Source organism: Anolis sagrei, chromosome 1, assembly GCF_037176765.1.
Source record: "Anolis sagrei isolate rAnoSag1 chromosome 1, rAnoSag1.mat, whole genome shotgun sequence".
NCBI classification, from domain to species: Eukaryota; Metazoa; Chordata; class Lepidosauria; order Squamata; family Dactyloidae; genus Anolis; species Anolis sagrei.
In genome coordinates this window covers 90,028,684-90,053,405 of record NC_090021.1, presented here as the reverse complement: position 1 = coordinate 90,053,405, position 24,722 = coordinate 90,028,684, and the positions used below count along the sequence as shown (strand labels likewise).

At 40.1% G+C, this 24,722-nt stretch overlaps 1 protein-coding gene across 3 annotated transcripts in view; it reads right to left on the bottom strand.

The window, feature by feature from the left end:
- Nucleotides 1–1,960: 1,960 nt before the first annotated feature.
- LOC132760898 (amine sulfotransferase-like) overlaps nucleotides 1,961–24,722 on the bottom strand; it is a 46,283-nt gene continuing 23,521 nt past the window's right edge. Inside the window, exons 1-7 of one of the 3 annotated variants that reach the window (XM_060753215.2) lie at nucleotides 23,040–23,219; nucleotides 20,464–20,654; nucleotides 16,665–16,873; nucleotides 15,795–15,921; nucleotides 4,593–4,687; nucleotides 3,808–3,988; nucleotides 1,961–2,954 (exon numbers count right to left, since the gene is read on the bottom strand). In XM_060753215.2, coding sequence (XP_060609198.2) covers nucleotides 2,830–2,954; nucleotides 3,808–3,988; nucleotides 4,593–4,687; nucleotides 15,795–15,921; nucleotides 16,665–16,873; nucleotides 20,464–20,605 — 879 coding nt within the window. In that variant the 5' untranslated portion in view covers nucleotides 20,606–20,654; nucleotides 23,040–23,219 and the 3' untranslated portion in view covers nucleotides 1,961–2,829. Of the gene's footprint in view, nucleotides 2,955–3,807; nucleotides 3,989–4,592; nucleotides 4,688–15,794; nucleotides 15,922–16,664; nucleotides 16,874–20,463; nucleotides 20,655–22,905; nucleotides 22,993–23,039; nucleotides 23,220–24,722 lie in introns of those variants that run through there. The other 2 variants (XM_060753216.2, XM_067466988.1) reach the window with 2 other exon arrangements.

Sequence of the window (24,722 nt, the reverse complement as noted above, 5' to 3'; positions counted from 1 at the left end):
CCCCTAATGTGGGAACTCCCATGGTTTTACTGGAGACATCTAAACAATGTTTCCAGTAAAACCGAATTAATTCGGGACAAAGCAGGAAAATCCTGCTCTGTCCCAATTTAATTTGATACTGCATTAAACCCAGGTCTTTTTCCATGGAACTGGCCCAACTAGTTAAATGAAAAGGTAATCTTTAGTAAACCATTGCCTCTCAGATTATACATTCCCTCTTTATTTCCATGAATTGACTGAAAAATACAGCACATAAATGGGTGAAAAAACATAAATCCTCTTCAAACAGGACAGAATGAAATGATCTATAGTAATAGTTTTCCTGTAATCTGCATCAATTCTAAACATAATCAATTATTTCCACAAGGCCAGTTTCACTGTTAAGGTAGAATGGCAGTTACATCATAGCATGGGAGGCAGGTGTGAAGACAATACAGTGATGTTGATCCCAGGCTATGTGCTCTGTGGGCAGTCATGCAGTGCCTCCCAAAGGAATAGCCAAAGGATATGGTGATGCAGGCCCATAGCCAGAATTTTGTTTCGGGGGGGGGGGCTGAGTTTGGTTCGGGGGGGGGCTGAGTCTGAGTGAAAGAGGGTCTACCCTAGCAAACCTTTTGTATTGTTACCCCAATACCCCCATGCATATGGAATATATTGAGCATGGTGATAAGATCATGATATGAATAAATGTAACAGTTTAAATAATGTACCAGGAAGGACTTCTTGTGGACCACCATGAGAATTTGGGGGGGGGGGCTAAAGCCCCCCAAGCCCCCCCCCCCCCCCCCGCTACATGCCTGTGGTGATGTAAAGTGGGGAAATCCAGAGAGTGATAAATGCAGGTCCCCAGATAAAGGCTGCTTCACATGACATGTAAGAAAATTGTAGGAGCCTTGGAGCATTTCTGGATGACAAAGTTGGACAAAACTGGCAATTTTATCCTGTGTCCATACAATGACTGACTGGGGAACCTACTCAAGAGGTGGTACTTGTCTTAGGGTATGGATATGAGGCCCCAAGGAGGAGTAGGTTCCACCGTCATCAATGGTAATATTAGGCCATATCTATCCAGTTATTAGTTATAGCATTGTCCAGTTATTCCCATTGCCTTATGGGAATCCATCCATTTGCAGACAAGAGAAGACTTACAAGAGAAGAATTGACTGCTTGGCTATTTGATTAAGCAGGATCAATTACTCCACTTAGGCTGAAAAAATGAAATGCAAAGATATAGAATGGGGGATGCCTGGCTCAACAGCAGTACGTGTGAAAAAAAATATTTGAATTCTCATGACGTGAACAACAAGTTAAACATGAGCTAACAATGTCATATGGCAGCTAAAAAAAGCCACTGGGATTTTGGCCTGCATCAATAGGAGTATAGCGTCTAGATCCAGAAAAGTCATGCGACCCCTCTATTCTGCCTTGGTCAGACCACACCTGGAATACTTTGTCCAATTGTGGGCACCGCAATTGAAGGGAAATGTTGGCATGCTGGAATGTGTCCAGAGGAGGGCAACTAAAATGATCAAGAGAGAGAGAAATAAAAAAGAAAGAGGGGAAAAAAGAGGAAGCAACAGTAATAGAGATAATAAATTACCTGTCTCAGGGCCCTTCCGCATAGCCATATAACCCAGAATATCAAGGCAGAAAAATCCCACAACATTTGCTTTGAACTGGGATATTTGAGTCCACACTGCCATATATTCCAGTTCAAAGCAGAGAATGTGGGATTTTATTCACTTGTGTGGAATATGAAACAACATGTAAGATGCCCATTGCAACAAATGCACAAGCTCCCATTCTTAAATCAGGTCTATAGTTCACATGGAATGATATTTTTTAAAAAAATAAGATAAGATTATTTCTCCTGAATCTACATTTCTGTAAGAAATCTACTTTCAAATGCTTTCTGAAGGCACAAAGAGAATGCTTTTAGGAAGAAGGAGATATGTCAGTGTAATAATAACATATATAATATGTTTATTCATTGTATTTCAGAATTATAGTATTATTCTAATAAGTTTCTTTTGTTCTCACACCTATTTCCAAACAACATGGATTAAAGTTATCCATAGCATAATCTTGCTATCTTTTAAGTCAGTATTCATTACTTGTTAGTGATTGTAGAGAAATCTCATTATTTTAAAACAATATAAAATCCATAATGGAATTAATCTTTCTTTCTTTGTAATCTTATTGTAATGCATTGAACATTACACCAAAGATAAGAATGACATTCCTGTTTTAACTTGGCTTTGGCTCCTCATTAGTGGTGGAAAAGATATCCTTCAATTCACTTTTTTATGGGATCTGAACTGAATCACATTTTAAACAATACACAATCTGTAAGATAATTATTGTTTTCCCCTTTGCAATCCCCTAAACCAGTGGTTTTCAACCTTTGGGTCCCCTGATGTTTTGGTCTTCAACTCCCAGAAATCCTAACAGCTGATAAACTGGCTGGGATTTCTGGGAGTTGTAGGCCAAAACACCTGAGGAGCCATAGGTTGAGAACCACTGCTAAACCTTGCAATTATCTGACTTTTGCTTCTGACTACATGAAAAACAAAAAAAGTACATGAAATTGTACATCATAAAAAATAGAGAATTTAAAATTCTCCTATGCCCACCAATACTCTTTAAATATGTGTATATTTGGGAAAGGCATTCTGAATCTGGGCTTTATGAGAATTCTGTTAAAATCATGTCCACTTTACCCAACAAAATTTGCAACCTGATTTGAAAACAAGTTGTAACAAATCTGTTGCTTCAGCAAATTAAAACAAATCTGTACAAAACAGAAGAGGCAGGTTTGTCCATCCTTTTTCAGAATTCATCATTGATATCCCAGCAGAACTTGATGGGCAGCTTTTCCATCCGTTTCTTGAAAACACTGTCAAATCTTTCATTCTGTGCAACTGTCATTGTGTTTTTCCAGTCTCCAATAGTACCTGGTCCAGAATTCAGAGAGAAAGAAAAATGAATGGGGTGGTTAGTGTTCAATACTGTAACCAGGATGACAATTCTTATCGTAGAGCACTGATGATGATAGGTGTGGCATTACTATCCAAATACCTTCTGCCCTATGTCTGTTGTTATGTCAGAAACTTGCTGGGCACTGAAGTTCTTGCATGTCATACAAAATCCAGAAAACCTAAAATTAAAGTGTGACCTCCAACTTGATTCTGGTGTGGTTCATTTTGCTCCTTCACATATAATGTCTCCTCATAGGATGTAATAGTTTGAATATTGGACTAAAACTCTGGAGACTGCTTGGCCATGGAATCTTACCAGGTGACCTTGGATGAGTCACATACTCTCAGCCCCAGAAAACCCCATGATAGGGTCACTATAAGTCAGAAATGACTTGAAGAAATGCAATACAAAAAACAACCACAGCATTAGCATTAGCTTTTCTTTTTAGTTCAAAAAAGAGAAGAGTCCATTATTGCTTTTGGCAGCCTACTGGAGTGTCAATTCAATTTGAACAATTTTCAGAGTTACCCTGCACTTCTGAACTTTTTCTAATTCCCCCCCCCCCCCCCCCAAAAAAAAAACAAAAAACCATGAAGTAGCCTTCATTCTGTTTATCTTTGCATTTTGGCACTAGAAAGATCTGGGGCAAAAAATAGACTTCCAAGCTCAGTGGAGTTGTCTTCCTCTAATTTAAATCCTTACAAATGAACCATATCATTCAGCACAATAAAGCATGTCTGCCCATGCCTGGAAAATTCTTTCTTTGTAGCTAGCTATGGGTAATCCACATCAGTACTGCCACACTTTCTTTGTTGGCCACTGACTTACCTTTGCGCAGAAAGCGTCCTTTGTTGACATCTAGTGTATCAGAGGATAAGGTGGTATAATTGGTTCTACGATCTGCACTCATTTTGCCAAATGAAGCTTTATCCACAACATCATCTATCTCCTCTTCACTTAGTCTCTTTCCTAAGAAGTTGCATATTTTCAATATAGCGCTTCTCAGATCCTAAAATAGGATATGGTTTAAAAATGACACCATGCACCACTGTTACAGATTATGCTGGACAGTAAGAGTTTGATAAAAAATAAAGACACCCCTCAATTTTGTGAGCCCTTAGAAAAACTCAGAATCTTGTGATGTTAGTCTGATGTTATATACCGTACTTGTCTACTCTTAATGTATAGAGTTAGAATATTTTTAATTGTGGCTACTTAAAGTTATTTAATGTATTGTTTTGGTATCTCAAAAGTTATATTTAACCTTCCTGACCATCAGAATATCCCATGTAGTTCCTGCTATGACCCCTGCCATTAAGCAATCATTTCAAGAGACACTATTGACACGGGAAAGGTCTGCTACAAGTCTTCAACAGTGAAGGAAATGTAAACAGTTAATTCTTTAGCAAAGTAAGGTTTGGTGAAGGAGGAGACTGATGGGGAAAGGCGTTAGGTTGTAATCTGTTGATATTTATTTAATATCCATATGAACTGCACTTGTCCTGAACAGCCCTACTTGCCTGCTCTGTTTTCCATCCTTGGGCATCCTGACGAACCTGGCTAGGTTTGCATGTTTTTTTAACACCAAGTGGAAAAGCTGTGCTGTGCCTTACCTTCTTCATTTCTTCAAACGTAAGGAAGAGAATGTTGGTGTTGTCCATCTGAGCAAACCAGCCTTCTACGTGGTCTACCCATAAGTTACCTAACACTTGTAAGAGACAAAATTGATTGTTGAAAACATTTTGGCATCACAGATTGCAGTGCTGCAAAAATACAGTGTAGATGTGGTCACAGACAGATGTTTTGGTTGATTTACTTCAATGGAAGGACTGGTTCTTCCATAGAGTTGGATCTTTCCGTTAGGCAGAGTAGGGAAAATACCTTACTTACTTACTTAGGCGATCCCTCGTTGGACGAGTAAGATGGTCTTCCATCATGGGTTTCCTTGTGGGTCCGCATGTGGCTGTGGAGCCGTATTCTTGCTCTGCATCTTCTTCCGCAGTGAGGGCATTGGTTTCCAGGTGGAAGGCGGTCCCGGTCGGGGTTGGCTTGACGCGCCTTCCTCCTGGCACGTTTCTCTCTTTCACCCTCCACTCGTGCCTCCTCGAATTCTGCAGCACTGCTGGTCACAGCTGACCTCCAGCTGGAGCGCTCAAGGGCCAGGGCCTCCCAGTTCTCAGTGTCTATGCCAGAGTTTTTTTTTTTTTACTATAATTTTTTTTATTAGTTTCATTTAATTTGTGACATCGAAAGAGGGGGAACAATGCAGTTATAGGAAAGCTTAGAAGGTACAGATTAGAGGGGAAAGGGTGTGTAGGGAGGGGGACTGGTTGGGAAGGGTAGGGAAAAAGAGATGTGTGAGGGTAGATGGGGGAGGGTTGGTAGGGAAGTTTAGAGAGGGGAGGGGTGGTTCTTGACACTTCCGTTTGGTCCACAGTAGGATTGCTTGCTGACTGGTACCTTGGATCTTTGTTTTCTAATTTTGTTTGGTTAATTTTTGTTGATTGGGTACTTTTAAATATTTTTCAAATATTCTTTGCAGATATCCCAATTTGTCTGGTTATGCTTGTTTTGACTCTCCATCAGGTTCGATAGTCTTTCTAGGTCTATGAATTCAATTACTTTTTCTATCCAGTTCTCCGCCGTTGGAATTTCTTGAGTTTTCCATTTTTGAGCTATCAGCATCCTTGCTGCGGATGCTAGATAGAAGAAGATTTTTTCCTCATTTTTCTTTGTAATGGGGACTGACATATTAAGAAGGTAATATTCCGGTTTCATTTGGAATTTTGTTTTTGTTATTTTTTGTGTGTGGTTGTGTATCGTTGACCAAAACTTTTGGATTTTCTTACATCTCCAAAACATGTGGAAGTACGTTCCAGTCTCTTTCTTGCATTTCCAGCACAAGTTGTTATGGTTTTTGTTTAGTCTGGATAGTAGAGCCGGCGTAAGATGCCACCTGTAAAACATCTTGTGACAGTTTTCTATGATAGATGTTGCTTTTGTGAAATAGGTTTTTTGTTTCCAAATTTGCTCCCATTCCCTCAGCAGTATGGTCCTGCCAATGTCTCTCGCCCATTTATTCATGCACTCTTTGATAAGGTCTCTTTCGTTGTTCCACTCTAATAAGGTTTTGTATATTGTTGCTATCACTTTTTTTTCTTTTTTCATTAAGCTTTCCCATAGGGATCCTGTCTCAGAAAAACCCTTTTTGCAGTCTTCTTTGTAGCATTCCTTTGTTTGTAGGTAGTGGAACCAGTCTAGTTCTTCTTCACGAAGTTCTTCCATTGTCTTGAGGCGCCATTTGGTATTTTCTTTTATAAGAAGTTGGTTGTAGTTGAACCATTTTTTCCTGGGCAGTTCTTTTTTATGGTAGGCCTCCGAGGGCGATATCCACATGGGCGTTTTTGAGTAGAAGTAGCTTTTGTATTTTTTCCATACCCTTAGAAGGGCGGATCTTATATAGTGGTTGTTGAATGATCTTTCAATTCGGTCTTTCTCATACCAGAGGTATGCATGCCATCCTCTTCTGTTGTTCCATCCCTCTAGTGCTAATATCCTTTTTGGTTCAAGGTTCGCCCAAGGTATTGTCCAGGATAGGGCGCAAGCCTCGAAGTACAGCTGTAGGTCCGGCATTGCAAGTCCTCCTCTTTCCTTTGTGTCAGTCAAAGCTTTGAATCTAACCCTGGGTTTTTTCCAATCCCATATGAATCTTGTAATTTCTCTGTTCCAGTTCCTGAAACAAGTGTTGTTTTTAATAATTGGAATTGATTGAAATAGGAAAATCATCCTGGGCAGTATGCTCATTTTAATCGCGGAGATTCTTCCTACCCATGATAGGTTGAGATGTTTCCAATTCTTAAGCTTCTTTTGGATGCTTCCCCACATCTTTTCATAATTATCCTTGTAAAGATTAACATTTGATGTTGACACATTTATCCCCAGGTATTTGACTTTTTTGACAACCTCTAGTCCTGTTTCTTTGCCGATCTTAATTTTTTTCTCTTCCTTAACATTTTTTGTTAGTATTTTGGATTTATTTCTATTTATTTTTAGGCCTGCTAGCTTCCCAAATTTTTCTATTTTCTCTAGCCATTTTACAATCGACTCAGCCGGATTTTCTACAATGCATACCACATCATCGGCGAAAGCCTGGATCTTATATTCTTCATCAACAATTTTTGTTCCTTTTAGTGTCTTGTCGGTTCTTATATCTTCTAAAAGGGTTTCTAGCATCATTATAAATAATAGTGGGGACATTGGACATCCTTGTCGGACTCCCTTCTGTATGTGGATATCTTCCGTAAGTTGGTCATTCACTATTATTTTCGCAGACTGTTTTGTATAGACAGATTGGATTGCATTTGTAATATGATAACCAGCATCTACCTCTTTTAGTAGTGATATTAGAAAGTCCCAACTCGCGTTATCGAACGCTTTCTCTGCGTCTACAAAGAGGAGGCCTACTTCTTTTTGTCTGTTTTGCTCATAGTATTCAATTACATTGAGGATGCATCTTATATTGTCCTTTAGCTGTCTTTTAGGAAGGAATCCTCTTTGGTCCTCCTTAATTCTAGTTTGTAGTACTTCCTTAAGCCTGTTGGCAATAACTGTGGCGAAGATCTTATAATCGCAGTTCAATAATGAGATTGGGTGATAGTTTCGTACATTTGCTGGATCGGTGTTTTCTTTGTGTAGTAGCGTTATGTATGCTTCTTTCCACGAATCTGGTGTCTTTCCTCCTTCTCTTATGTTGTTCATGATTTCTTTTAGGAAAACTATTAGCTCTTCTTTGTGAATTTTGTAATATAAAGCTGGTAATCCATCGGGTCCTGGAGCTTTGTTGCCTGGCATGTCCATGATAGCTTTGTTTATTTCTTCCTCTTTAATTGTGGCATTCAGTAGCTCTCTTTCACTGTCGTTGAGTCGAGGTGTTTTTTGCTCTGATATATATGCGATAATATCTTCTTTCTTTGTTGGGTCTTTTTTGTACAGCTTCTTGTAGAATTCTCTAAATTGGCCGACAATTTCTCTCTCCGTGGTATAATTTTTCCCTTCTTCCGTTATCTGTGTTATAATCCTTCGCTGTTTTTTCTTTGCCAGTTTTCTGGCAAGAAGTTTCCCTGGTTTATTTGCTTCTGTGAAGTATTGAGCTTTTATGTATTTCAAATTGCGGGCCATTATTTCTAGCTGAGCTGCACTCATTTCTTTTCTTAGAAGTTCTACTTCTCGATGGATCTTTTTGTTCTTGGGGTGCTTCTTTAATAAACTTTCTTTCTCTGATAATTTAGTTTCAAGCTTTGCTCTCTCCTCTCTCTTTCTTCTGTTTTTTATAGCTGCTTGTTGGATATAATGGCCACGTATGACAGCCTTACTAGCCTCCCACACTGTCTCTAACTTAGTGCCTTTATCCATATTTTCCTCAAAATAGGTTTGGATCGTTTTTTTACTAAGCACTATGTCTTCTTTCCGCCTAATTAGAGCCTCGTTCAGTTTCCATCTTCTATTCCGTGTACCAATTTTTATGTTTATTTTTAGTGGACAGTGATCTGAGGTGGATCTTGTAAGTATCTTAACCTTCCTAACCTTGGTTGATAATAAGTTAGTTACCCAGCACATATCTATTCGGGTCCAAGTGTGGTGTCTCGCTGAGTAGAATGTGTAATCTTTGGCCGTTGGATTTTTAAGACGCCAGATGTCTTGCAATCCTAGCTCTTTTTTCATTTGGAGAAAGTTTTGGGGGAGAGTCCCACACTTGGCTTTTTTCCCAGATTTGTCAATTTTGCCATCTATCACCCCGTTAAAATCGCCCATTATTACCAGGTTGTCGCTCATGTGATCAACTAGCTTCCCTCTCAGTTGTTTGATAAAGGCTGTTTTGGCTCCGTTGGGGGCATATATGTTGGTTATAAGTATATTCATACAGTTAATCGAGATTTTTACCCCTATCATCCTACCCTCACTATCCTTGAAAGCTAGTTCAGGGTTTAGATTTTCTTTAATATATAGTGCAACTCCTCTCTTCTTTTCAAGGGAGGAGGAGTGGAATAGTTTCCCTAAATATTTATTGTCTAGGTGCGAACTATGTTTTTGGGCTATGTGCGTTTCTTGAATCGCTATGATATCACACTTCAGACTCTTTAGTTGGTTGAAGATAAGTTTTCTTTTATTGGGGCTATTCAGCCCATTAACATTATTGGATACAATTCTCAATTCCATCTTTAAGGTTTAAATCAATCAAGTCCTTTGGGGGCTGGCTTCTGTGGGGTTGTTTGACATAATCCTCTGGTGAGGTATGCCTTGCTCTTTTTTCTCCTTTTTTCATTCCAGGTTCTCCTTGGGGTTGTGTGGTTTCCATATCATTCTCTTCCGTTTCTGAATGGTCACTTTCGGATGATAGTCGTCTTTGTTTGTTGGTCTCCCGATCTTGTTTGTTTGTAATTTTTTGGAAGAGGTCTTTCGCTTTTTCTACTGATGTTATCCACACCTTTTCTCCTTTTATAGTTGCCATTATCCCCTCTTTTTTCTCCCAACGGAATTTAATTTGTTGTTTCTTGAGTTCGTCCGTAAGGAAATAGTAGGGTTTTCTTTTACTCATACTGGATGCTGGCACTTCTTTTATGATGGCAATTTTCCTGTCTTTGTAATATGACGGCTGTTTGGCATTGATTCTCAATATCTGGTCCCTAAGATGTTTTCTTGTTAACTGGGCTACTATATCTTGGGGTGTTCCATTTTTTTTGGCGTAGCTTGTTTGTACTCGATACACCTTATCCATATTCGAATCCATCTCCTCGGTTGGTATATTTAGAATTTTTGCTGTTATTTCAGTTACTATACTTCTTAGATCTTCTTGCTTTTCCTCTACGATATTCCTTAGTCTTAGTTGATATTCTGACTCCCTTAATTCCATCTTCTCTTGTTGTCTAGAAAGTCTGGCTGAGATTTCTTCTAGTGTATCTAGCCTTTTTTTAGACTTCTCTTGTGTTTTTTTCAATACTTGATTGTCGGCTTTCATTACAGTGACTTCTTCTTGTATTCCATCTATTTCTTTTTTGAAGGAGGATAGCTCTTCCTTAATTTCTTCTTTCATTTTTCCCATTTCCTCTTGAATCATCTTTTCCAGCCTTGCCTGTTGTTTTTCCTGGGAGGTTCGTATTTTTTCCTGGGTTTCTTGTAGTTTTGTTTGTGTCTCTTGCATTTTAACTTGTGATTCTTGTATCTTTGTTAACTCGGCCATTAAATCTTTTAAAGTCGGTTCGTTTTCTTTTGGGGGTTCTTTCGGGGGTTGGGGTAGTTCTCCTTGGATCGAGTGTCTTCTTGTTGTCAGTAGTTTGCTTTGTTTTAAAATATTTGGTTTTTCCATTTTGGACTCTTTGTTTCCTTGAGTTCCAGTTCTTTTTACTCTTTTGGGTTTGATTCTGAGTTTATTTCGACCCCGTTCGGCTTCGTTGAGTCTTCCTTGATTTTATTCTTATTACTTCACCTTATGTTCTGGACACTTCCGCTTGTCCGGTTTACTTTACTGGTTAGTAGTACAGGTAGTGTTCGTCAAAGTTATACTAATATAAATGGTATTTTTGCAAATAGTCTTGTACAATACATTCCAGATGGTACCCAGTAATACACTATTTTGGTGAATTGCAATTCTTAATACCTTCGTGGTACAATTCGTATCATCTAGTGTGTGTTACCGTTACTTTTAAAGTATTTATATCTAATGTCTATTTACAACCTTAGTAACAAACATTAAGTGCATTAAATAAATACTACAAATTAATATTATCTTTTACAATTGTAAATAAATTTTACTCACATAAACTATGTGTTGTATGTTGTGGGTATGCCCTTCCTTCTTTACTTTCACTTGGGTATCTTCACCAGTTCTTGGCTCCAATTGTAAAGGAGAGGAGATAGGGAGAGGAAAAGAAAAAAAAAAAAGAAGAAGAGGATGGGGGGGAAGGGGGGGAAGAAAAGGGAGAGAAAGAAAGAAAAAGGAAAAAAAAGAAAAAAAAAGGGGGGGGGAAGAAAAAAGAGGGGGGGAGGGGGGGGAGATGCCGGAATGTAAATAAGGGGGCAGAGGGAGATGAGTCTTCTTCTTTACATTGACAAAGTCACTGGGAAAGGGGTTTCTGGCAATTTCTTCTTTGTCTCCAGGAGGGTAGGGGAGGGTATGGGTGAGGGGTGGGCACCTTCGCTGGGCAGCGTGGGTCTGTAGGGTTGGGGATTCTCTCCTCTGCCTATGGCCGCTGCTGTCTGCCTCTGTAGATGTAGCTTTCTCCTCTCCCCTTCCCCTCACCTTCCCTCTTCTTCTCTTTCCCTCTTTCCCTCTTTTCTCTTTTCCTTTCCTCGGCTTGTTATTCTCACTCTTCTTGTTCTCCTTATTTCTCGTCCTTCCTGTTGTCTTTTACTTCTTTTCCTCGCTTTTCGGTTGTTTGCGACGTTTCTCTTTGCCTTACGGCATGCGGCTTTTCATTTTCTTTATATTTTCTTTTTCCCCTTTCGCTTTCGCTTCTCCTTCATTCCAACTTCACTGTAGCCAGGGCCGGTAGAGGGTGGCTCCCGGCGGGGACTCGGCGTTCTGCGGGGGAACTCCCGCTGTACTCGGCAGCCCTCTCTCATCAATCTTGCCCTCTCCCCTCGCCGCCGCCGCCCGTCCTCCACTGATGGATGCTTTTCCCAATGGAGTTTACTACTCAATGGAGTTTTACTACTCACAGTTCAGGTAGCTGGGATTGAGTTTAGTTGAGCTTTGTCTTTGTCTCTTGACTCTTTATCTCTTTTCCTCTGTGGCCTTTAATTGTTGTACAGACCAATTCTTTTGTTTATGTTGATTTTGTCTAACTTGAAATGAGGCAGGAGGCAGTCTGCCGTCCTTGTTGTCCGGCGTCTTCCTCCGGGGTCCTTCCTCAGGCTTCGGGGGGTGTTTCTTCGAGGCGGTTTGCTCCTTCTCGCAACCCCCCCGGAGATTGGCCCTGGGATTTATTGCCAACACGACTCCTTCTGTCGATGTCGGGGAGATTTGAGTTCTCCCGACCCCTTGGCTGGTGGAAGAATCAGTCCTGAGCTCTGAGAGCTCAGCGTTCTGCTGCTGCCTCCATCTTGCCTCACCGGAAGTTATGTCAGAGTTTTTAAGGTTGGCTTTGAGCCCATCTTTAAATCTCTTTTCCTGTCCACCAACATTCCGTTTTCCGTTCTTGAGTTCGGAGTAGAGCAACTGCTTTGGGAGACGGTGGTCAGGCATCCGGACAACGTGGCCTGTCCAGCGGAGTTGATGTTGGAGGACCATTGCTTCAATGCTGGTGGTCTTTGTTTCCTCCAGCACGCTGACGTTTGTCCGCTTGTCTTCCCAGGAGATTTGCAGGATTTTCCGGAGGCAGCGCTGATGGAATCGTTCCAGGAGCTGCATGTGACGTCTGTAGACAGTCCACGTCTCACAGGCATATAGCAGGGTTGGGAGGACAATAGCTTTATAGACAAGCACCTTGGTCTCCCTACGGATGTCCCGGTCCTCAAACACTCTCTGCTTCATTCTGGAAAATGCTGCACTGGCAGAGCTCAGGCGGTGTTGTATTTCGGCGTCGATGTTGACTTTGGTGGAGAGGTGGCTGCCAAGGTAGCGGAAATGGTCGACATTTTCTAATGTTACGCCATTAAGCTGTATCTCTGGCATTGGAGAGGGGGCGGCTGGTGACTGCTGGAACAGCACTTTGGTTTTCTCGATGTTCAGTGACAGGCCAAGCTTTGTGTATGCTTCTGCAAAGGTGTTTAGAGTGGCTTGTAGATCTTCTTCTGTATGCGCACAGACGACATTGTCATCAGCATACTGGAGTTCTATAACAGATGTTGTTGTGACCTTGGTTTTGGCTTTCAGTCTGCTGAGGTTAAATAGCTTGCCGTCTGTCCGATAGATGATTTCCACTCCGGTGGGAAGCTTCCCATCAACAAGGTGTAGTATCATGGCGATGAAGATGGAGAATAAAGTTGGGGCAATAACACATCCCTGTTTGACACCCGATTCCACCTTAAATGGGTCACTTTGGGAGCCATTGCTATCCAAGACTGTTGCCATCATGTCATCGTGGAGGAGCCGCAGGATGTTCACAAATTTGCTTGGGCACCCGATTTTTTGGAGGATGGTCCAAAGAGCGCTGCGATTCACTGTGTCGATTCACTTGAAGATGATTCCGGCATATTTACATGAACATTTAAAGTTGAAACAGGTGAAAAACCAGCTCTGTGGTGTTTGCATGATGCATACAGCCATTATATTCCCAATACGGACCACAGCCAAATAATGCAGTTGTACTCTGTATTAGTCAAAATCAGGGAGTGCTCTGGAACTTCCCAGAAGCTACAGAGAAGCCCTGCACTTCATAGTATGTTTCTACGATGTACTGATTCACATAGGCCAGTTCTGCCCTCTGGTGTTTTCGTCAGTCATCAAAGTGGATGACCACAGAGCTCCAGAGGACTTGTGGCTGTCACTTGACAATGTTGATGATGTAAACAGAGATGTCTGCATGGCTCAGCGAGGGGAGGGTGGAAAGGAGGGGAGCAAACTGATTTGGAACGGTTCCTGCTGTTCACGTGGGGAAATGCTGTAATTCCATGTTATTGTTTGCTACTGTAGTGGTCTCTGAGTTCCAGAAGGATTGTGGCTAGTGCTCAATGTAAGCAAAGTGACTTTGAGAAGGAAGGGGGGGGGGGGTTGGAGGAAGATAGAAATGGGGAGGAGGATTACTTGCATCATCAATTGTGGCAAACTATGGTCACAAGATTTCTGGATCTTGGATGCATCTGATATGGTGGCAAACAGCACCAAAGACAAGGGTCCACCAGAATCAAACCAGCCACACTTAACAGCTGGAACTCTGTGTTCATGACTTTCATGGCTGGAATCACTGAGCTGCTGTGAGTTTTCCAGGCTGTATGGCTATGTTCTAGAAGCATTCTCTCCTGATATTTTGCACACATCTATGGCAGGAATCCTCAGAGGTTGTGAGATCTGTTTGAAACTAGACAACTGGGATTTATATATCTGTTGAATGTCCAGCATGGGAGAAAGAACTCTTGTCAGTTTGAGGCAAGTGTGACTGTTGCAATTGGCCAGCTTGATTAGCATTGAATAGCCATGCCAAATTATATGCTGTGTCCAGGTGGATTCATCATAGTAGATGAACCTACCATAGCAGAGCATTTGATGAATTAACCTGGACACAACATATCATTTGAGAACACAGAACTGCTGGACCCCTCTAACAATCACCATGCCAGACTACACAGAGAAGCCATTGAAATCCACAAGCATGTGGACAATTTCAACAGAAAGGAGGAAACCATTAAAATAAACAAAATCTGGTTACCAGTATTAAAAGAAAATCTAGGACCAGGACAGTGAATAAAGAACAACACTCAGAAAACAGGGAATTTCAGACAGGAAACAATTAGGACCAGCTAACAGCCCCCAACAAAGGATTCCTCAGCAGGAAGCAGCCAGGCTTTGAAGCTGCAAGGCTATTCAATGCTAATCAAGCTGGCCAATTGCAACATTCACATTTACTTCAAACAGACAAGGCCCTAAAAGACTCCCTCTTGTTCACATCCAACCCAAGATCTTGCAAATTTGGGGCCATGGCTTCCTTGATTGGATCTATGGAACTGTAATTCATTCTTCCTCTACTGTCTTCATTTCTACCAAGCATTATTGTCTTTTATCATCGTATGAAATGTGCAAAGTATGGTAATCATCTCAATGCTATTATTTGTAACTGGTCCTGCAAGTAACAACCAAACAGTGATATCTAGAGATGTCCAATTGGTTTTTGTGGTCAGTGGTATATAAATCCATTAAGTCCCCATCTACAGGGACCCTTTAATGTACTTCAAAGCTAGCTTCAAACTGCGGAGGCCAAACAACAAACTCTCACAAAAGTACATGAAAGAAAGCCCTTAATGTGTATCAATGCTCTGTGGTTCATGTAATCGTTATCCAGGCCTTAAAGTCATTCCGGGATTTTCTATGGAATGATGTGCACAGTGAAACCACTTTCTTCAAAAGTAGCTTGAAACTACATTGAATGAAAACTGAGTAACAGCATTAAATCCCCTTGATCTTTTTCCAAATAAAGGAAACCCACTAGGCCAGTAAGAGATGGTTCAAACCAGGGACAGAATCCAGGCTGATGGTAGACCTAAAAATAAATTCCACATTGAAATTCGGTAAATTGGATGGATCTATTCTTCCAAGGGGACCTAGAACTGAGTCACAATCACTGCCTCAAAATATTTTAAAGTACTATTATGCTGTTACCTGGGATGGAAATATTTACCAATGTACAGGTATAGAGATGTACAGTGCTTTTCCTTTAACCGTAATAAAGACCAGGTAATATGGTTAACTGATAAATAATGAACCAGAAACATATTCAAAACATTTCTGTGTATACTATACTCAAATGCACCTGTTTGGAGAGGCAGCTTCCAGTTCACTTCAGGGTAGGAATCATACTGAACCAGAAAGATCTGTGAATGCTCTTCTTACTCTGTCTCCAGGATTGGATGCCATGCAGTCATGGTCAGTTCCTTAGGAACGGTATATTATTCCCATAACTGTACTTCTTTCGTATTGACATTAATTATGTCATGTTAAATAAAGCTAATTAAAATTTTCTTCTGCCTAATATATTGTCCACTACTTGTTATATGTGATCAGGATGTATGGCATTATAAAATTATTTCTCATCCAACATTTCAACTTTTGGTCAAACAGTAAAAGAGGCAAAATATCTTCCTATTTTAATTCTACCAAAGCTTACCTTTGCCAGCCAAAAACCTCTCCATAATAACTTCAAAGTCTTCCACTTCTTCCATTTTTTGAGAAAATTTGGAAAAATGATAATAGGATACCAAGACATCCTTTGGGTTTCTGGCCACATAAATAATCTGCAGAAGCAATGATATTAAAAAAATCTTGCAAGGTAAAATGTTCTGTTTACCCGAACAGTGTTCTTAGTAATGATAATGTTGGTAGCTCTTTTTTTAAAAAAAATCCTGCATAACTGAACCATCTGCATGTGATAAAGAGCCCAGTCAATTACAAAAACCTTTGAGCTGCCAAAAAAGGGGAATGTAGATGGAGCAAAATAATTGGGAAATTTATTACCCCAGATTTTTGCCTCCAACATAAAGTAAAGCAAGTCAGGCATTTCTTTTCTTTTCTTTTGTTATGCTTTTAAAGACTGGTTGCTCAAGAGGAAAAGGACCCTGTATAATGTGAATTCCTTGGCTGGCCTGCCCAACTGGATGCATGCTAGGGAGTGTATGCAGCACCCTGTTTTGCCACTTTCAGAGATCACTGAAAGATCTGCAAACCCCACTAATGATGGATCTAGACCAAACTTGGCACACTTACCCCTCATGACAAACTTTACATGCTGGTGGATATTTCTGAGGTGGGGATGATTGCCCTGGACAATGGGAAGTATGGTTTACCCATATGCAAAGCACTATGACCCCATTGATGATGGATCTGGACCAAACTTGGCACACATACCCATCATTTATGGGGCCATAGTGCTCTTCTCACTCCAATATGAAAATGTTCTGTAGATTCTTTAAAGAAAAGTCTCATCCCCTGTTAGGACAACAAATTAAAGGAATGAAATGACAGAAGTATTAGCCCTTACCTTTCCTCTTCCATTTTTTAATCCCTTTGGCAGTAAACAATAGGGCAGATGGCTGGCAAAGAGACGAGGTGATGGGCGCTTAACATAATCTACATTGCGGAGGTTGTACTCCAGCCATGGAACTCTGTCTACCAGGTCCATGTCTTCAGTTCCATTTCGATGGCCTTCATGATAAATCAAGCTCAAAATATTCTGTGTCCATATGGTTCCTTTGTGAATATAAATGATCTGGCACAGTTCATTCATGACATCAAGGTACCTTTTACTTTCAGTGTAACATATGAGAAAATATCATGTCTGTTTTTCAGTGAATGTATTGTAGGCCTTGTCTACACCGGCCATAAAATCCAAAGTGAATCAGAAGTCACTCCTGGATGTTCAGCTGATGTCTAGGAACTTCCAGTCCTTAATATGGGGCAAAAAGGGCTGAGTCATTTAAGCCTTACATTCAGTAAAGTTGGAAAATGCCCTGGAATTTTTGATGAAACTCTGAAGCCCTCCCACATTAAGGGCAGAGTTTGGACAGCAGAACTGCTCTAATCTGAACTATCATTAGCTATCTACATGGGTCACTACAATCTATATTTGGCAGGACTAGGGAAATGGAATAGATTGGGACCATGTCATGCTCTACACCACAGCACATGGCCACAGAGCTCCAGAGAACTCCTGACTGTTGCAGGGCACCTTTGCTGACACTAGTAAAGGTGCCTTCATGACCAGGGAGAAAAAAGTGGTGCTTTTCGACTATGCAGCACCTAAAGATTTTTTTTCCAGATGCAACAGTACAAAGGCATTTTAATAAATACTTTTTTCTGCCTAAGAAAGGGGTGATTGGCCTTCTTCATTTCTTCATTCTTCAGGATGGAAACAGTCTGAATCTCAAGGGAGGTTACTATTTCTGACCTAATTGAGTTGATATTTGCCTGGATTTTACAACTCAGTATAGTAAAAGAGGGGAGTGAAGTATGCCTACATGGATATCACATATTAATTGACAAGAACAAAAATAACATTTTGTTGAAATAAAGGCCACTAACTTATTATTTTTTTCCCTTCTTGTCTCTGATTTTAACACCTTTGTCTGATGAAGAAACCAGTGGAGCTAGAGAAGCTTGCATGAAGTATTTTGTGAATTTTTGGTTGGCTCAATAAGGGTACCGTTGTTTTGTGGATTTTGGATACTAATGTATTTTGCTGCTGTCTGGCCAACAAGACCCTATCCATGTGTTTTCAGGAGACTTAGGCCTTGGGGGGTTCCTTTTGAACACTCCTTGGTTGTCATGATCATTCTGGGATGTCAAACACAAGCAGAATGATTGTTTTGTTTGTATATAAAGTAGCTTTCATTTTATCAATTTCTTCAAAGGAACCCAACTAATTTATTTTCAGTTACCTTAAAATTTCCAAATGCTATAAGCCCCTGGTTAATGTTTTCCTTCTTTATTTTAAGTAATCATGGGACTTAGCTATACTTTGGTTATTATAAAAGAGATTATAAATTAGGTTCTTGTGGGTTTTTTCGGGCTATAGAGCCATGTTCTAGAGGCATTTCTCCTGATGTTTCGCCTGCATCTATGGCAAGCATCATCAGAGGTTGAGAAGGTCTGTTGGAAGTAGGAAAATGGGTTTATATATCTGTGGAATGGCTGGGGTGGGGCAAGGAGCTCTTCCCTGCTGCAGTTAGGTGTGAATGTTTAGCTGATCACCTTCATTAGCATTTGAAGGCCTGCCTGAGTCTGGGAAAATCTGTTGCTGGGAGGTGTTAATCTGTGCCTGGTTTTTTCCTCTCTGTTGTTTAGCTGTTATAATTTTAGAGTTTTTTAATACTGGTAGCCAGATTTTGTTCATTTTCATGGTCTCTTCCTTTCTGTTGAAATTGTCCACATGCTTGTGGATTTCAATGGCTTCTCTGTGTAGTCTGACATGGTGGTTGTTGGTGTGGTCCATCATTTCTGTGTTCTCAAATAATATGCTGTGTCCAGGCTGGTTCATCAGGTGCTCTGCTATGGCTGACTTCTCTGGTTGAAGTAGTCTGCAGTGCCTTTCATGTTCCTTGATGCGTGTCTGGGCGCTGCGTTTGGTGGTCCCTATGTAGACTTGTCCACAGCTGCATGGTATACGGTAGACTCCTGCAGAGGTGAGAGGATCCCTCTTGTCCTTTGCTGAACGTAGCATTTGTTGGATTTTCTTGGTGGGTTTGTAGATTGTTTGTATGTTGTGTTTCCTCATCAGCTTCCCTATGCGATCAGTGGTTCCCTTGATGTATGGCAGGAACACTTTTCCTCTGGGTGGATCTTCATCTTTACTTTCGTGGCTTGTTCTTGGTCTTGCAGCTCTTCTGATGTCTGAGGTGGAGTATCCATTGGCCTGGAGAGCCCAGTTGAGATGGTTCAGTTCATCTTGGAGGAGGTGGGGTTTGCAGATTCTTTTTGCACGGTCTGCCAAGGCTTTAATGGTGCTTCTTTTTTGACTTGGGTGATGGTTGGAGTTTTTATGTAGATATCTATCTGTGTGTGTGGGTTTTCTGTAGACGGTGTGACCCAATTGTTGATCTGGTTTGCGGATGACTAGGACATCTAGAAAAGGCAGTCTTCCTTCATTTTCTTTTTCCATGGTGAACTGGATGTTTGGGTGGATGCTGTTAAGGTGTTCCAGGAACCTGTTGAGTTCTTCTTCTCCATGGCTCCAAATGGTGAAGGTGTCATCCACATATCTGAACCATATCGTGGGCTTTTTGGTTGCTGTTTCCAGGGCTTGTTCTTCAAAGCGTTCCATGTAGAAGTTAGCTATGACCGGGTTGAGAGGGCTCCCCATAGCTACTCCATCTTTCTGTTCGTAGAATTCATTGTCCCACTGAAAGTAACTGGTGGTAAGGCAATGGTGAAACAGAGCCGTGATGTCTTCTGGGAACCTCTGGTTGATGAGTGCCATGGTGTCTGCTACCGGGACCATGGTAAATAGAGATACCACATCGAAGCTGATCAGTTTGTCGTTTGTATTTAGCTTGAGATTGCTGATTTTTTCTATGAAGTGGGCTGAGTCCTTGATGTAGTGTGTAGTGAGATTATAAATTGTTTAGAAAGTCTGAGGAAAATCAAACCTTTGTTCTCCTCAATGGATGTCAAATAAAACTGTACAAGCTAACGTGCAAGGGAAATATAAGTAACTGTAGCTAGATGAATGAAGGGAGAATTTTTTAAAAATGTCATTCCTAATAGTGACAGAAAATTAAGGACTTATGATCTTACTATATAAATACTAGACTTTGAGGTCTTCCTCTTCCTGGTTAATGATGAGTGAAATGGTAAATATGGGAGGACATCTATATCAGATAAATTTTAGAAGATGAGAATGTGGGTTATAAACTGAAATTTATGCTTACAAACTGAAATTTTCAAATATTCTTTCTCTGGTGACTATCAACAACAACTCTCCATATTTCTAAATTTGTCTAGTCTCCTCTTGTAATTTCTTTGGACACCACTTTCTGTGTACCCTCGTGTTCTTTTTATGCTTCTTTAACTTCATCTACCAGATATTGATTTCTTGTGTTCATAATATTCTCCTCTAATCATAAGAACTTTATATAGAGGAGCCAGTAATAGCACATCCATAAAATGAAATAAATTACATACACTCCAAGAATCTTTTTCCCCATCTGTTTTCCCCTCTGTCTTCTTTTTCACAATGTCCATCTCTTTACCCTCAATATGTGAATAAATGAATCAGTCAATTAAAACACATCTGAAATAATTTAAAATGTCATACGTTATATGTAAAATATTTCCAGTCCTACCTGATTTTGGAAAAGTGACCAGAAATACATCACTGTCCCGGATTTCAAAATTCTCCAGTGAATCAATGCATTCTGGTGTAGTCATGTCTTGGACAAAATAGTATCCTCTGTGTTTGAACATGTATTTATCTGATGGCTCCATTGCTAGTGCAGCTGACAGGATAACATAAAATTCAAAAATTTTCTTCCAACTAATTGGGTAGAATGAGAAACATCAAAGTAATATCAGAAAAATGTTTTTTGTTAAAAATTCTAAATTTTCATGAAATTCAGTCAGTTTTCCATTCTTCAGAAATCAAAAACACCGGGAGAGAATGTGGGGACATGTCCAGCTCAGGACACAAAAGGCTTTTGAATTCCTCCAAATATTGCAAAATTATAATACTTACTGACTCCCTACTAATAGATTTGTACTTATAAGCACCGGGATTGTGGCACAGCTGGTTGAGTGTCAGCTGCATTAAGATCACTCTGACCAAAAGGTCATGAGTTCAAAGCCAGCCCGGGTTGGAGTGGGTTTCCAACCAATTGTGTGTAGCCTGGTGTCGACCTTTGCAACCCGAAAGGCAGTTGCATCTGTCAAGTAGGAAAATTAGGTACCACCTTAAAGTGGGGAGGCTAAATTAACTAAATTCTATACCTGGGACGTCGTCCTCTTCCACCGAGCGCGCAGCTTCGGGAGGGACGCACATGGAGCGGTGAGGGAGGAAGGGGACACCCGCCTAGCCAGCCAGATCAGCCGAATCAACCCTGGCGATCAATGGGGTGACAGATGTCGCAGCCAGATCGCCCTCACATCCACATTTATGAGGTCATAAAGAAGACTCCAGCAAAGCATTCCAGCGGGGAAGCATGCGGGAATGCGGAAGTGCTTCATCAGCGTCGCAGATGGATGATGAAAGCGACAGCTCCCCTGGTGGCCAGAAAAAGTTAAATAGCCTCTGTGTATGTCTGTATATGTTTGTATGTCTAAAATTGGCATTGAATGTTTGCCATATATGTGTACACAGTAATCCGCCCTGAGTCCCCTGCAGGGTGAAAAGGGTGGAATATAAAAGCTGTAAATAAATAAATAATATAATATAATAGATTAGGGTCTTTATCACAGAGAGGAGGAAAACTGATAAAGTAGTCTGCATGACTTCAAACAATAACTGTTGCCAGTCTGTCACCCTCTCATGATAAAAGTGTCAGGAACTATTGACTGGAAAATTCATCAATAGCCCCAGAACTTATGATGAATCTGCATACTACTCTCTCTCTAAGATTAAAAACATTACCCACCTGGAAGTGCCAGTTCATACAGCTGCAGCATCACAATCATATAATGCCAGTAACTATGCAATGCCACCGGACTCCATGAGCAGTAACTTACTGCTCTCTGGTGTTGTGGGAATAGTGTGGGACTGTAGCAAGCATTAAATCTTGCTCTAAAAGTATAATCCCAAAAGGTATTCTGAACAATTTTGAATTTTATTTTAAGCTAAACATTTTAGGATATGGCCCAATTATTACAACCGATGAAAAAGATAAGGTTTAGATCTTATCTAAATAAATATATCTGACAGCTAGTCCCACAGCTATAGTAGGTCACTGAATTGTTTAGCAAGTACCATTGATTCAACAAGTCTACTCTTGAGCAACAATTTGATTTAGGCCACAGAAAATCAGCAGTAATTCTTGACAATACAAATAATGTATTTATTATTTATTTACAGTATTTGTATACCACTTTTCTCACCCCTAGAGGGACTCAAAGCAGCAAATAATCACTTCTAATGAATGTTCTCTCTGCCACCTACAAGTTAAAGAAATCTTCTTAAAACAGCAAATATCACATGGGAGAAAATTTCATTTGTGGAGTCTTTCAAATCCTATAACATGTGAGTAACAAGAGGAATAGTTCATTTGCTTTTGGACAGTAACTTCCATTATTGCTCATTGTTCTGGCTGATGTTTCTGGGTATAAAAGTCCAAAGCCCTGATATAAAAGTATTTCCTCAACTTAAACAAGAGCTGTTCAAATGAGGGCCCTTCATATAGCACATTTCACATATCTTTACATTGCATGTATGTATATGTATATTCAAATATATGTGAGATGCCCTAGAACTGTTTTCTTTTCTGATTTGTGCCCAGCCACAAATATCCACTTAAATATAAGGATCATTATTCAAATATGCAGCTTACTTAGAACAGACAGATATGTTTTTGTATTAATTAATTAGCAATTGCTTACACATATATAGTATAATTCCTGAGAGTTCCTAAGAAGAAAATTTCCCTAGGAAAAGTTTAAGAAGAATATTCTGTGAATGAAGATAAATGGGAAAATTCTGAGAATAAAGAAACCTAGGACTGCATGGAAAGAGAGTGAAAAATAAAGGCACCAAAAAGACAGTGGAGAAAAGAGCTACATCTAGTATCACAATTTTCATCTACCAGCAGTTTTGAGACAAGAAAGTCACAGGACGAGGCTCAGAGCCCCATCTTCCAGGCCTGTATAGTAACAGGTAGATCTTTTCATCCTTCTACCAAGAGCATCTATAAGGTAACAAAAGCACTTAAACACTTACCTCCTGAGATTTTTTTTTTTTGTGTGTGTTAAAGTCAGAGAAGGATATTCTCCTGCGGGGTTATTTCAGTTTATCAAGACTGCTATGTTCTTCATGAGTGTAAATTATAATATTTAAATAGAGGGTTGGCTCTTGGTAAACCGTTACATAAGCTGCTCCATCATTACATAAACTGCAGTACACAAACCCTGGAGTTCCTCTTTCCTGCCAAGAATGAACACAGGAGTAGGAAGGAGGAGTCAAGGGTTATGTAATTCAGGTCAAATCAAGTACATCCAGTTTATTGCTTTTTCAAACTAAATAAGCTTAAATACAAGACATATTTTGTAGCAATTGTACAAGTTGCAGCCTTCATTCCTAGATCTGAATATGCTAAATGCCAGATTTCTAAATCAAAATAAGTAGGAAAAGGAAAGACAGTCACTAGTATTTTTACACTAGACATCTTCCCTTCCATTCATTCTTTAAGAGTCAGAAGTATGTTACTAGTCATTCTTTTCACCTGTTAAGAGATAAGAAGAAGAAAAAAATATAATAACAAAAAATGTGCTGTTTTGGAGCAGTACCATCACTAAGGGATTGTAGGACGTGCAAGCCGCACTGGATGACACTGAAATGGCTGTGTCCATCACGTTTTTTGTGAAATGTTTCAGAATATTTTTTCATAGCAATATTACTGCAATTCATTATCACAAAAATGTTTTTCATAAGCCCAGTGGGCAAAAAAAATGGCCAGTGGGTTTCTTTAGTGAAGTGGGGAGTCAAAGGCTAGCCTCTGAGTGCTCTAATGCAATACTGCAACCATGACATGACACTAGCTCTCTCTGCAGTCCCTGCTTAAGGAAGTTGTGGAGTCACTGTATAAGTGGGCCAGTGGAAATTTGAACAGAAGCCACAACTGGCCCCCAGGTTGGACTTTGGACATACCTGGTTTAAGGCAAGTGTCTCATTCCTTCCATCATAATGTTTGCTTGTTTGCTTTTTAAAAAAAACATGCCAAAATTATGCTGGCACATACCACTAAGGGGATGCCTTTAAACATCATAATAAAATTACAAACTTCTGCAACAGTATTTTTTAAAACAATATTAAGGTGCCACCAAATAAAAATGTTCATACTACCTTAAAGGTAACCTAGCATAATGAGATTTTAAGATTGATCTGAGGCCTCCAAAAATGGGTATTATTTCATTTATTTTTAACTAGCTGTCCCCTGCCACGCATTGGTGTGGCCCAGTCTGGTGATCTGAAAAATAAAGTAATTAGAAGTATTGGTTTCTAATATATGTTATTTCTTTATGCTTGTGGGTAAACAGTATTTCTTGTTGTTTCTTTGTCAGTGTTGATGTGGAGATTGTCTGGTTTGCCTTCTCTGGAACATGCAATATATAATTGTCCTTCTTTAGGGGTCCCTTTCAAATCTATGATACTATATTTTTCTCTGTGTGTGAATCATATCTATCTAAATCTATGGCTGGATGGCTCTTTGTCAGGAGGGCTTTGTTTATGTTTTCTTGCCCTTGGGAAGGGAGGTGGACTGGGTGGCCTTAAGTATTTTCTGTTGGTCATGGGGGTTCTCTGTGGGAAGTTTGCCCCAATTCTGTCACTTGTGGGGTTTAGAGTGCTCATTGATTGTAAATCCCAGTAACTACAACTCCCAAATGTCAAGGTCTATTTTCCCCA